This window comes from Hemitrygon akajei, chromosome 29 (genome assembly GCF_048418815.1).
Source record: "Hemitrygon akajei chromosome 29, sHemAka1.3, whole genome shotgun sequence".
Taxonomy (NCBI): Eukaryota; Metazoa; Chordata; class Chondrichthyes; order Myliobatiformes; family Dasyatidae; genus Hemitrygon; species Hemitrygon akajei.
The window spans coordinates 19,210,836-19,224,358 of NC_133152.1; the positions used below are offsets into that span (position 1 = coordinate 19,210,836).

General features: G+C 39.5%; 1 protein-coding gene across 3 annotated transcripts in view; it reads left to right on the top strand.

Moving 5' to 3' along the window:
• Positions 1–13,523, top strand: part of vps13d (vacuolar protein sorting 13 homolog D) — a 288,043-nt gene that overhangs the window by 83,883 nt on the left and 190,637 nt on the right. For all 3 annotated transcript variants that reach the window (XM_073031774.1, XM_073031775.1, XM_073031776.1), the window contains exons 23-24: positions 81–261; positions 11,933–12,115. In XM_073031774.1, the coding sequence (XP_072887875.1) occupies positions 81–261; positions 11,933–12,115 (364 nt within the window). The remainder of the gene's footprint in view (positions 1–80; positions 262–11,932; positions 12,116–13,523) is intronic.

Genomic DNA, 13,523 nt, shown 5'->3' on the forward strand with positions numbered 1-13,523 from the left:
AATGAACATTAACATCAGCATTAAAGACGTTGTATAAGTGAAAGTTGTTGAAAATAATGTTTTTAAAATCTTACAATCAGGTATGGCCGAGCAGACCCATTGCTGCACCGAGATTGTGACATGAGAGTGAGTTTCCAAATGGCATCGGTGCAATATGTGCACACTCAACGCTTCCAGGCGGAGGTGGTGGCATTTGTACAGCACTTCACACAACTGCAGGATGTACTGGGGAGACAGAGGGCAGCCATTGAGGGACAAGCGGTAAGATGTTTACTTTCCCAATAGTGGATGGCAACGATAAGCAGTCAAGAAATGTAATGCTATCGTAGAATTACTTTTTGAAACAGGAAATCTGGTTTATATTCCATCTGAGCAAACATGAGGAAATCTGCAGATGCTGGAAATTTCAACAACACACACAAAATGCTGGTGGAACACAGCAGGCCAGGCAGCATCTATAAGGAGAAGCACTGCCGACATTTCGGACCGAGATCCTTCAGGATTTTTTGTGTGTTGTTATATTCCATCTGCCACTTTTTTTGCCCATACTTCCAATTTGTCTAAGTCCTGCCAATCACGTTGCTTCCTCAACACTATCTACCCCTCCACCTACCTTCGTATCATCCGCAAACTTTACCATAAAACCATCAATTCCTCTATCTAGATTATTAACAAAGTGAAAAGTTACAGTCCCAGCACTGACCCCTGAGGAACAGCACTATTCACTGGCAGCCGACTAGAAAAGTCTCCTTTATTCCCACTCGCTGCCACCTGCCTGTCAGCTTTTCCTCTGTACATGCCAGTATATTTCTCTTAACGCCATAGGATTTTATCTTGTTAAGCAGCCTCATGTGAGGCACCTTATCAAATGCCTTATGAAAATCTAAGTAAATGACATCCACTGCCTCTCCTTTGTCCACCCTGCTTGTTACGTCCTGGAAGAATTCTAATAGATCTGTCAGGCAAGATTTCCAAATACAGAAACCATGCTGACTTTGATTTATTTTATCATTAGTCTCCAAATACCGCAAAACCTTGTCCTTAATAATAGACTCCAGCACTTTCCCAACCACTGAGGTTAGGTTAACTGGCCTATAATTTCTTCTTTTGTCTTCCTCCCTTCTTAAGGAGTGGATTGACATTTGCAGTTTTCCAGTCCTCTGGGACCAGGCCAGAATCAAGTGACTCTTGAAAGATCATGACCAATGCATCTGTTATTTCTTCTGCAACTTCTCTCAGGACTCTGGGATGCAGGTGATTTATCCACCTTAAGACTTTTGAGTTTGCCTCACAATTTTTCCTTTGTCATAGCAATGGCACTCACTCCTGCTCCCTGGCACAATGCTAGTGTCTTCCACAGTGAAGACAGATGCAAAGTACCCAGTAAGTTCATCTGCCATTTCTTTAACCCCATTACATTCTCATCAGCATCATTTTCCAGTGATCCAATATCAACTCTCACCTCCCTTTTATTCTTTATATAACTGGAAAAAAAACTTTTTGTATCCTAAATTTATATTGTCAACTAGTTTTCCCTCATATTTCAGAGCATCGGGTGGCAAACTTGCCATTTCTTTTGCATTTTGTTTGTTGTTTACGAGGCTGAGTTGCACGCTCAATGCTCAACCCAGCACAGATGGAAAGTTTGCAAGGAGTAAACTGGATTTGAACCCAGGGCTACTCGCCTCAAAGTCCAGTCCGGATGCTGCTACACCACTGGCTGGCTAGAGAATATTGAAGAGATGACTTCATGCATGCTGGCAAAACTGGCAAAGCAATTTTTTTTGTCAGTTCTAGTATCAGTGGTAATTATGTTCCTGAGATAGCTGAGTGTCTTAACATGGCTTGACTGGCTGCTTTTCACTTTTATTTCTGTTGTGAGAGATGGCAGAATTTTTCCATCAGGTGCGTACTTTTTATGGCCGTAGAGCCCAAGGAAGGATGCACCACAGGCAAAGAAGTTCTGGAAATGTTCTATGTCATTCTCAGAAAGCATGACAAATGACAGGCAGTCAATATGTAATGTATCGTTGAGATTTTGGTTTTCAATGAGCAGAGATTTAAGTCGGCCTTTAATTTCATTGTTATGATGGAATGACAAACATGTTAGCAAGTGCGCAGGCCTGTTTAACCACATAGGCTATAGAAAAGTTATCAGATGAAACAGGCCAACCAATACACGTCGTCATGGAAAGAACATAACATGCTAGTTAATTTGAAAATTTGAAAGTAAACTGCCTTGACCTGCTGCGTTCCACCAGCATTTTGTGTGCGTTGCTTGAATTTCCAGCATCTGCAGATTTCCTCATGTTGTCCTTTATATTTTACAGTCTTGGCTTTTTTCCTCATATGTGAAGCTGCCTAGAACTATGAAGTAGTTTTGAGTTAATCTGCAGGAATTAGGGTTTAAATAGTCTGATGTGTTTCAGCCATTACATTGACTGATTGATAAATGTCTTGGCTAATGCACAGAAATAATCCAAACTAGAACAAAGACATTTGGGCCTAATTGCTACCTGTGAACTAACTCTCGGTGGATAAGGAAAAGCTCTTTCTGCTTTTGGAGCTTCAGGATAATGGCTTCAATTTATTATCTAATAAAAGCTGCTTCCTAAGTGTAAAACACTTTTAATCTCTTTCTCTTGTCATTTCATTTTGAAGTTCAGCATAGTTTTACTACAATGTTCTTTGAGATATCGATATAATTAAATTCTGGCAGCACATAAAGTTATTAAAGATTGGTGAAACTAATAAAACAGTCAGATTTTCTTGCTATTGTATCCTTTATTAAAACGAACAACAGTGCAGTGTAACCATGATGTCGGGCTCTTGCTCAGTTAGAAGGTTGTAGATTCAAGTCCTACACCAGAGACTTGAGCAATAAAATTTAGGTTAACACTGCACCGAGTTCCTGAAGAGTGCTTCATTGTTAGAGATGATATCTTTAGGATGAGACATTGACCTGAGACACAATCTGAATTCTCAGGTATAAAATATCTCATCATCCTTTTCGAAAGGAGAGCATGGGAATCATCCCTGATGTTCTGGTGCATTGACTCATCAACAATTTACTGGGTTCATTGAGGTGTTCAGAAGGGCATGCCAGGAGCCATTCCAAGCATACTTAACAATGAGGTGTTGACCCGGTGATGTTGCAGCATGAATGCTAGACAGCAAAAACATGGAATTAAAATTAGCAATCCCATTGCCAAAGATTACATCAAAGCTCAAGACCTGTCTCATCTAGTTATGCTTGATGTTAGACATTTCAACACGAACAAAAGGAGGTAATTCCAAGAGCTATTTCTCAAGATCGGCAGCAACAAAGACAAGATTAAAGCATTCATATCCATATTCATCTAGAAGTGCTGAGAGAGCGATCTATTTCATTATCCTTTTGCAATTCCCCCACTGTCACAGAAACCAGATTTCTGCCAATTTGATTCACTCCATGCAGTATTACGAAACTACTGACATCATTGGATATTGCAAAGGCTAGATAACATCCCAGCTGCAGTGGTGAAGATGAGCACAAAAATTACCATATCTTTAGCTGTTCTGTTCAAGTGCATATATATCCAGGAAGACCATAGCAGATCTTTTACTTTAACACTTGATTCTGTGACTGTGATCCCTTAGTTCTAGAATTCTATGCCGGGGAAGAACCTCCCTGCATCTACCCTGTTTTCTGAACTTGAAAATACAGGATTAGTGTATGATTCTCCTCATCCGGTAATCCCACCATCTCTGGATTCTGTGTAGGAGATCTTTGCTTCACTCCTATAATAAATGCATACTTTTTTTTAAAAAAGAAAGCTGACTAAAACTCTGCAAAATGCTCACAGGTTCTGCCTTACCAATGCCTTATAATGTCGTAGCCTCTTTACTGTTGTTCCTTTCTGCACCATGTGACGCATCGGGTGGCAACCTTGTCTGTTTCTTTAGCATCTTTGTTTTTTTACGGCGCCAAGTTACTAGCTCGACACTCGACCCAGCACAGATGGAAAGCATGCAAGGAGCCAACCGGATTTGAACCCTGTACATTTTGCCTCAAAGTCTGGTGTGGATGCTATTACACCACCGGCTGGCAACCTCTTTACTCTGTACCAAAATTCACTTGCAACTCATTCCTTGTTGCACCTGTATGTTAGCTTTCAGTCCAGTTGTGTGCTTAATATCAACATTCCCTAATCTGCCATTTTTAAAAAAAATACACTTTATTTTCTGTGTTATGCATCAAAGTAGATGTCCTTACATTCTTGAGAGGTTTTCATGGTGAAGCCAAAGGTAATCAGCATTCTGATGTGCTGTATTATGCTGCTTGTGGTCTCTTTGAACTCTAAATGGTCCCTTTAAATTAGCACTTGTGCCTGTGTGTAAAGCTACCATATTGTAATTTGTACTAGTACATTCAGTCATTGTGTCTGGCTATATACTGTAAAAATCAACCAACATAATTGCTTCTTAGCAGACTTTACTGTTAATTAAAAGTAACACTTAAAATGGTGCTAAACTGAAAAGCTGTGATGATTTTAAAATGTTGAGTTTTTTGGCAAGTTGCAATCGCTTGTCTGTTTGATTTCCTGCTCAGCTGTTTAAAATGCTAATATGTTGTTGATTAAACAGATTACAGTAACCAGCTAGTATTGGATTCATCCTTGTGTATTCCACTTGACAACATTTGAAAGTGCAGGGCTGCATCAGTGACTCATGCATAGATAACTTCTGTTTTAACTCCTCTAATGACAGTCAGAGATGTGGCCTCAGCTATTTATAATCTTGGATGAAGGGATTGAATGAGCTGTAGCTGCATTTGCTGATTATGCAAAATAGGTGAGTTAACAAATTGAGGATTGCCCAGAGTCTGGAAGGAGATGTACGGTAGATGAAGCTAAAGAAGATGAAGTTGCCAAATGAAACAAAATATGAGAAAGTAAGAGGTTATCCACTTTGGAAAGAAATTGAAAAAAGCAAGTTATTATTTAAACGGAATAGGGTACCAAGTACATGAATCACAGAAAGTTAGTGTACAAGAACTGAAAATAACTAGGAAGGATATGGAAATGTTGTGAGAGGTATGATGTAACTTTACAAAGCAATCATGAGAACCAGCCAATGCATCTTTCTGAGTCTCTATACTTAAAGCAGGAAGAGCTTGCATTGATGGTGATGCAGACAATGTTCACTGATTAGTGGGATAGTTCAGGATTGAACCCAGATCTCTGGTGCATTGAAGTAGCACCTCTGTTAGCTGCACTGTGCATAATCAAATATATTCAAGAAATTAACAGTCATTTAAAGTCCAAGTCTTGCTGAAAGTCTCGGCCCAAAACGCCAACTGTTTATTTGTTTCTTTAGATGCTGCTTGACCTGCAGAGTACCTCCAGCATTTTTGTGTGTAGTTAGTACTCTGGATTTCCAGATCTTCAGAATCTCTTGTGCTTATTACTTAAACTACAAGGGAGTGTGCAAGTCTGGGGAGAAAGTGGAAAATTAGTTTTGAGGCCAAGGTTGGATCAGGATGAGAATCAGAATCATTGTCCAGGTGGTCTAAGGCCGTGTGAATAGCCATTGAGATTGCATCTGCTGTTGACCTGTTGTGGTGATTGGCAAATTGAAATGGGTCCAGGTCCTTGCTGGGGCAGGAGTTCAGTCTAGTCATGACCAACCTCTCAAAGCATTTCATCCCTGTAGATGTCAGTGCTACTGGGTGATGGTCATTAAGGCAGCTCACATTATTCTTCGTAGGCACTGGTATAATTGTCTTTTTGAAGAGAGTGGGAACTTCCACCCATAGCAGTCAGAAGTTGAAAATATCCTTGAATACTCCCGCCAGTTGGTTGGCACAAGTTTTCAGAGCCTTACCAGGTACTCCCTCGAGGTCTTCCACCTTGCAAGGGTTCACCCTTTTTAAAGACAGTCAAACATTGGCCTCTGAGTTCTGACAGCAGATATCTCAAAGGATATGGATCAGCAATGAACTCATTAAATGAAGAAGCAGGCTTACTCCTCCTTTTCTTGTTCCTAAGTCATCAATTTCAAATTGTGGAAGAAGTGGATGAGAATGTCTTTTAGGCTACTAGTTTGTCTCTAGTGTAGGTGAAATGTATGTTGCTTGCACAAAAAAAATCAGAACATCAGTTTGAGTCTCTGAAGAAAGTGTATGTTTTGACATTCTGAATACAAAAACATTAATTTTGTTTGAATGCTTTTCTAGCTTTTTTTTACGGTTTAGTGATCTGAAGCAATTTTCAATAAAAATGTTTCAAGCTAATTTTTTAATGGTATGTTTCTCCTTACACTTCTTGCAACATATTACGATTATTGGGAAAGGAGACTTGATATGCAGTGTGAGGGAAAATGAAGATCTTGAATAGAGAGGTGGTAATTGACTTTCATAATTAATTGAATTTGAGTGTAGAAACATTTGAATGTATTTGAAATTCATTGCTTGTTTTTCATTTTTTTTAAATGAGTTTGCATGCAGGATATTAAGTTTGAAATTCATATCTAGGAAGACCTTAAAGTGAGTGATAATGTTCAGAAGTATAGAGATAAATAGTACATTTATGTCCTCATTGATATAACAAAGGCATATTCAGAATAAAATGTTTAAACCTACAGATAAAGCCACAAAGCTATTCTTAAGCAAATTTTATTATAGTTGGAAAAGGAACAACAATAAAGGTGAAATTGAAAATACCAGTTCATGTTCTGCTGTTGGTGTTGAATAAAAATTATTCTGAACAATCCCCTGGGGGGGAAAAAACCTGTGGCTCAATTTATGTTGTCACAGACGTTTATGCTTCAACTGCTTTGCAACACATTCTAGTTTCAGCTGTGTAGTCAGTTAGTATTTTTGGCATGTACACCCATCTGTTGTGAGGTTATCTGTGAACTTATTGGCTAGAGCGCCTACAGAATTTGAAGAGCAATCATAGCCAGTCAAAATAAATGCATAATCTGATCATCTTCACCAACTATTGTCTCTGCTAACAATGTTCTGAATTCAAGGTGAAGCTTTCTCCATATTGTCAAGTCTTGTATCTCTGCTGTTGAACAATATAGAATGAAAAACTGCTACTACAGAATGAGTCATGTTGCTTAAACGGCCATAGGTGGTGCCTTTGAGCTATGACCCAAAGGGCAACACCTGAAGTTTTCCCATGTTGGTTCTGGCCATTCATAGATAGAATACAGGAGCAATCAAAGTAACTTGATGTTATCTCCAACACTGAACCATCTGCTCTGTTACAAATTACAATTTTAGTCCAGAAATGCTTCTAGAGACTGGCAATCACAATGAGCAATGTATTTTCTTGTGTAACATAATTATATGAATATGTATGGCAACAAGAAAACAACTAATTCAGCATAATTGAAAATGTACTGTCTTTAAGAGAAATTCTTATGTGAGCACCAGAAACCCAAAAACTGCCAAAGGGAGTCTGAAATAAAAGCAGAAAATGCTCGAGTTACTCAGTAGCTCGGGCAGCAGGTGTGGAGATTAATTATTCATCACCTGAGTTTGGAAAAGTTAGAAATTAAACATGTTTTAGATTGAGGTGGAGAGGGAAATGGGAGCGTATATATCATAGGTGGAGACCGAGGCAGGTATATGTGTCAGCTGAAGAATGGTAGTGAAGCCGCTTTAGTCACAGAAGTTGGACGATGCTCTGCTGTTTTTTGTGTTTATTTTCTACCTGTGTAAGAAGGCAAGGACAAAAGAAATCGGAGTTGGATGCGCAATGGAGACTTAAAAGTGTCAGGCGGCAGCTAGAAGATCAGGATTGTTCTTCATTGTTGAATGAAATGTTGTGGTTTTCCCATTGTGGAAGATTAAATGCACTAAATTGAAGCAACCTTAGTGAGGTAATGTTTCTCGTGCTTTGAGATTCCTAGATGTTGGGAAAGGAAATAAAAGGATATCTCTTACATGATGAGGTACCATAACAAGGTGAATGGTTAATGATGAACAGTAGAGTAGCAGAAAGTATAGACGTTTTGAAATGCTGAAATGAGAGGGGAGGGACAGTTGCCTAGTGGTGGCATTGCATTGTCAGTTGCAGGAAATAAAGACGAATGATGCATTGAATGTGGATGCTGGCATTCCTTGGGAATAAACATTGAATTCAAACAACCAGCTTTTCTTGTTTGAATCAGAGCTAGCTGCTTCTGATGACATAAGATCATCAACATATATCAGCTCTGCTTTTCTCTCTCGACAGATGTTATTTGGCCTGTTTGGTACACCAACATTAACTTTTATTTCATTAAAGCAATTGTAGTGTTTTGTGTCTTGCACTTATAGAGATACAGAATATACAGTATAGTTCCAGCATTGCTTTGTTAGCCCTGTGCCTCAGAGGTCAACCACAAGAGACCCACTTTCTCTACCTTGGCTGCTGTACTACTGCTGGTCAGTTAATCTCCTTATTATAAACATTGCCTTCATTCTCACCACCGTGCAACTCAAAACATTATTGATTTCTAACTTTTCTGAATTCTGATGAAAGATTATTGATATGAAATTGCAGCTATGTTTGTGTCCTCAGTTGCTGTCTGTTCTGGATATTTCCATAATCTTCTGTTTCCTTTTCTGTTTTTATGACAGCAGCAAACTCCATAAGAACATAAGACATAGGAGCAGAATTAGGCCATTTGGTCCATTGAGACTGCTAGGCCATTTGATTATTGCTATTGTATTTTCCCTGTCAACCCCATTCTCCTGCCTTCTTCCTGCAGCCATTGACAGCCTTACTATCAACCAAATCTAATGACTTATAGCTCCATAGTTTCTCTGGCAATGAATTCCACAAATTCAAAACCCACTGGCTAAAGAAATTCTTCTACATTGCTATTCTAAAGAAACATCCTCTCCACATCAACTCTATGTGGGTATTTCAATATTCAGTTGGCTTCAGTGAGATCTCCCTTAATCGCCTAAATTCTAGTGAGTACAGGCCCAGAGCATCAACTATTCTTCATGTATAAACTTTGTCATTCTCCAGGTTATTCTTGTAAACCTCCTCTGAACCCTTTTTAATGCCAAAACATCCTTTCTTACATAGGGTGCCCTAAACTGCTAACAATACTTCAAAGACTGTCTGAACAATGTATTATAAAGCCTCAGCATTACATCCTCCTTTTATATTTTACTCTTCTGGAAACATTGCATTTGCCTTCCTTACTACTGACTCATCCTGCAATTTAACCTTCAGGGAATTCTGCACTAGAGCTCCTAAGTCCCTTTGCATCTCCAATTTCTGAATTCGCTGCTCATTTAGAAAATAGTGTGTGCTTTTATTCCTTCTGTAAAAATGAATGACCATACACTTGACTACATTTATAATGAAGCAAAAAGTCTGGAGCTCTGTAGAGGAGAAATGGATAGTGAAGTTAAATGAATCTTTACAAGATAAGAAAGTCGTTGTAAAATAGTCCATCAAGAGTTCTTTTTTTCCTCAGCGGTAGACAACTCCTTAAGAAAACATTATACTCAGCTGAAGTGATCACACTACTGCAAGTAAAATGGTGGGGGTGGGGCATTGGAATTCTTTGTTTCAATATGGCCTGCCAGTAAGAGGAAAGCAGTAGAATTCCTTGCTGAAATATAGGTCTTGAGAAGCCAGTAAAGATGAGGAAGATCCAAGACAAAGTAAGAGTCCTTAAGGAGGTTTTAGACAGTTCTGTAAAAATGCCACAGTGGCAAGAATAGTTTGTAGTTCGAGCCTCTTACATCAAGGTAATTGAAATCTAATCATAGGTCTTGCTGATTGTAAGGTTCAAAGTTAAAATAAATTTATTATTAAACTGTGTATATATTGCCATATACAGTGGCATGTAAAAGTTTGGGCACCCTGGTCAAAATTTCTGTTACTGTGAATAGCTAAGCAAGTAAAAGATGACCTGATTTCCAAAAGGCATAAAGTTAAAGATGACTCATTTCTTTAATATTTTAAGCAAGATTACTTTTTTTAATGTACATCTTTTACAGTTTCAAAATAACAAAAAAGGAAAAGGGCCCACAGCAAAGGTTTGGGCACTCTGCATGGTCAATACTTAGTAACACCCCCTTTGGCAAGTATCACAGCTTGTAAACGCTTTCTGTAGCCATCTAAGAGTCTTTCAATTCTTGTTTGGGGGATTTTCGCCCATTCCTCCTTGCAAAAGGCTTCTAGTTCAGTGAGATTCTTGTACCGTCTTGCATGCACTGCTCTTTTGAGGTCTATCCACAGATTTTCGATGATGTTTGGGTCAGGGGACTGTGAGGGCTGATGGCATAGTGCTGGGCTTCAGGGTGAGAGGTCCCGAGTTCAAATCCGGCCAGCTCCCTTGTATGCTTTCCATCCATGCCTGGGTTGAGTGTGGACTCAACAACTTGACTTCATAAAAAAAACTCATGGAGAGGGATGGGCTCCGCCAGGTTTCAGATGCCCAAGACACACCGTACAATGAGCAATCACCAAAAAGATCGGTGCAAAAAGCTTGTCATGACGGTGCCCCGATGACTCCACCAGGAGTTCAAGGGACACACACACAGAGGCTGTGAGGGCCGTGGCAAAACCTTCAACTTACGCCTCTTGAGGTAGTCCATTGTGGATTTTGAAGTGTGTTTAGGATCATTATCCTGTTGTAGAAGCCATCCTCTTTTCATCTTCAGCTTTTTTACAGACGATGTGATGTTTGCTTTCAGAATTTCCTGGTATTCATTCTTCCCTCTTCCAGTGAAATGTTCCCTATGCCACTGGCTGCAGCACAAGCCCAAAGCATGATCGATCCACCCCCATGCTTAACAGTTGGAGAGGTGTCCTTTTCAAGAAATTCTGCACCCTTTTTTCTCCAAACATACCTTTGCTGATTGCGGCCAAAAAGTTCCATTTTATCATTCATCAGTCCATAGGACTCGTTTCCAAAATGCATAAAGCTTGTTTAGATGTTCCTTTGTAAACGTCTGATGCTGAATTTTGTGGTGAGGACGCAGGAATGGTTTTCTTCTGATGACTTTTCCATGAAGGTCATATTTGTGCAGGTGTCACTGCACAGTAGTGCACCACCACTCCGGAGTCTGCTAAATCTTCCTGAAGGTCTTTTGCAGTCAAACGGGGGTTTTGATTTGCCTTTCTAGCAATCCTACGAGCAGTTCTTTTGGAAAGTTTTCTTGGTCTTCCAGACCTCAGCTTGATCTCCACAGTTCCTGTTAATTGCCATTTCTTAATTACATTACAAACTGAGGAAACAGCTACCTGAAAACACTTTGCTATCTTCTTATAGCCTTCTCCTGCTTTGTGGGCATCAATTATTTTAATTTTCAGAGTGCTACGCAGCTGCTTGGAGGAGCCCATGGCTGCTGATTGTTGGGACAAGGTTTGAGGAGTCAGGGTATTGATAAAACTTTGAAATTTGCATCACCTGGCCTTTCCTAACAATGACTGTGAACAGGCCAGAGCCCTAACATGCTGATTAAGGTCTGAGACCTAGGTAAAAGTTATCTGAGAGCTCAAATCTCTTGGGGTGCCCAAACTTTTGCATGGTGCTCCTTTCCTTTTCATCACTCTAAAATTGTACAGAACAAAAGTAATACACTAATCTTGCTTAAAATGTTGAAAAGAATGTTTCATCTTTAACTTTGACTTTTAGAGATCAGTTCATCTTCTACTCACTTAACTATTCACAGTAACAGAAATTTTGACCAGGGGTGCCCAAACTTTTGCATGCCACTATAGTACCCTGAGATTCATTTTCTTGCAGGCACTTGCAGGAAAATATGAAAATACATTAGAATTTATTATAAAGGCTTATACCTAGAATGCAGACTTGTCTTTCCTTTTCCAAGGCACCTACTAATCTAAATTTGCAGGATTTTAAGCGTTTGTTTCACGCAGTCACTAATTATTTTTTTCTCCGTCCCTTCTTGCTTTGAGGAATCTAGGTGCGAGATAAGGCACAGAGGGGCTCTCGAATCCTGCTTGACATCGAGGCTGGTGCACCAGTACTCCTGATTCCAGAAAGCTCCAGATCAAACCAGCTGATTGTGGCAAACCTTGGTAAACTAAAAGTGAAGAACCAATTCTTGTTTGCTAGGTCGCCTGGGACATTCTCGCTACAAAACAAGGTAGAAAAAAAAATTCATTTCCTTCTCACTAAGCTGGTACAAAAAAAGTTTTCCTTTTCTTGCTAATTTTTGTTAGCCAGTTTTCCTCATTTAATTTATTGCCTTTTATGTTTTGGACATATCCCTCAGCTCATTATGAAAAGGAGTCAAGTGTTTTGAAATGGAACACAATGCTTGAGGCTGTAGAGCAGTTTTTTGTCATAATCATTATAGGTTGAAATTGCCAAGCCACCTCTGAATCTTCAACATTTTGATGGTCCATGCGCTGAATAGTAGTCTTAAATTGAACCTATACAGTGCCTATAAAAAATATTCAAGACCCGTGAAGTTTTCATGTTTTATTGTTTTACAACATTGAATCAGAATGGATTAAATTTAGCTGTTTTTGACACTGATCAACAGAAAAAGACTTTTTCGTGTCAAAGTGATCGAAGTTAATTACAAATATAAAACACAAAATAATTGTGACGTGTTCACCACCTTCAAGTCAGTATTTAGTAGATGAACCTTTGGCAGCAATTACGGCCTTGAGTCTGTGTGCATAGGTCTCTATCAGCTTTGCACATCTAAACACTGCATTTTTCCCCATTTCTTCTTTACAAAACCGCTCAAGCTCTGTCAGATTGTATGGAGATCATGAGTGAACAGCTTTTTCATGTCCAGCCACAATTTCTCAATTGAATTGAGGTCTGGACCCTGACTTAGCCACTCCAGGACATTAACTGTTGTTTTTAAGCCATTCGTATGTAGTTTTGGCTTTATGCTTGGGGTCTTTGTCTTGCTGGAAAAGAAATCTCCCAAATCGCAGTTCTCTTGCAGACTGCATCAGGTTTTCCTCTGGGATTTCCTCTGTATTTTGCTGCATTTCCCTACCTTTACAAGCCTTTCAGGGCCTGCTACAGTGAAGCATCCCCACAGCATGATGTAGCCACCACCATGCTTCAGGGTAGGAATGGTGCATTTTTGATGATGTGCAGTGTTTGGCTAACACATTTACTCTGATGGTCTTTTTCAGTAGTGGTTTTCTCTTTGCTACTCTCCCATAAAGCTGTGACTGGTGAAGCACCCAGGCAACAATTGTTGTACATGAAGTCTCTCCCATCTCAGCCACTGAGCTTGTAACTCCTGCATAGTTGTCATAGGTCTCTTGGTGGCCTCCCTCACTAGTCCCCTTCTTGCACAGTCACTCAGTTTTTGAGGATGGCCTGCTCTGGGCAGATTTCCTGCTGTGGCATATTCTTTCCATCTCTTAATGTCTGAGTTCATTTTCATTGACTTGGAAATTGTCTTGTATCCATCTCCTGACTGGTGCTTTTTAATAACCTTTTCGCAGTTGCTTAGAGTGTTCTTTTGTCTTCATGTTGTAGTTTTTGCCAGGATATTGACTCATCAGCAGTTGGATCTTCCA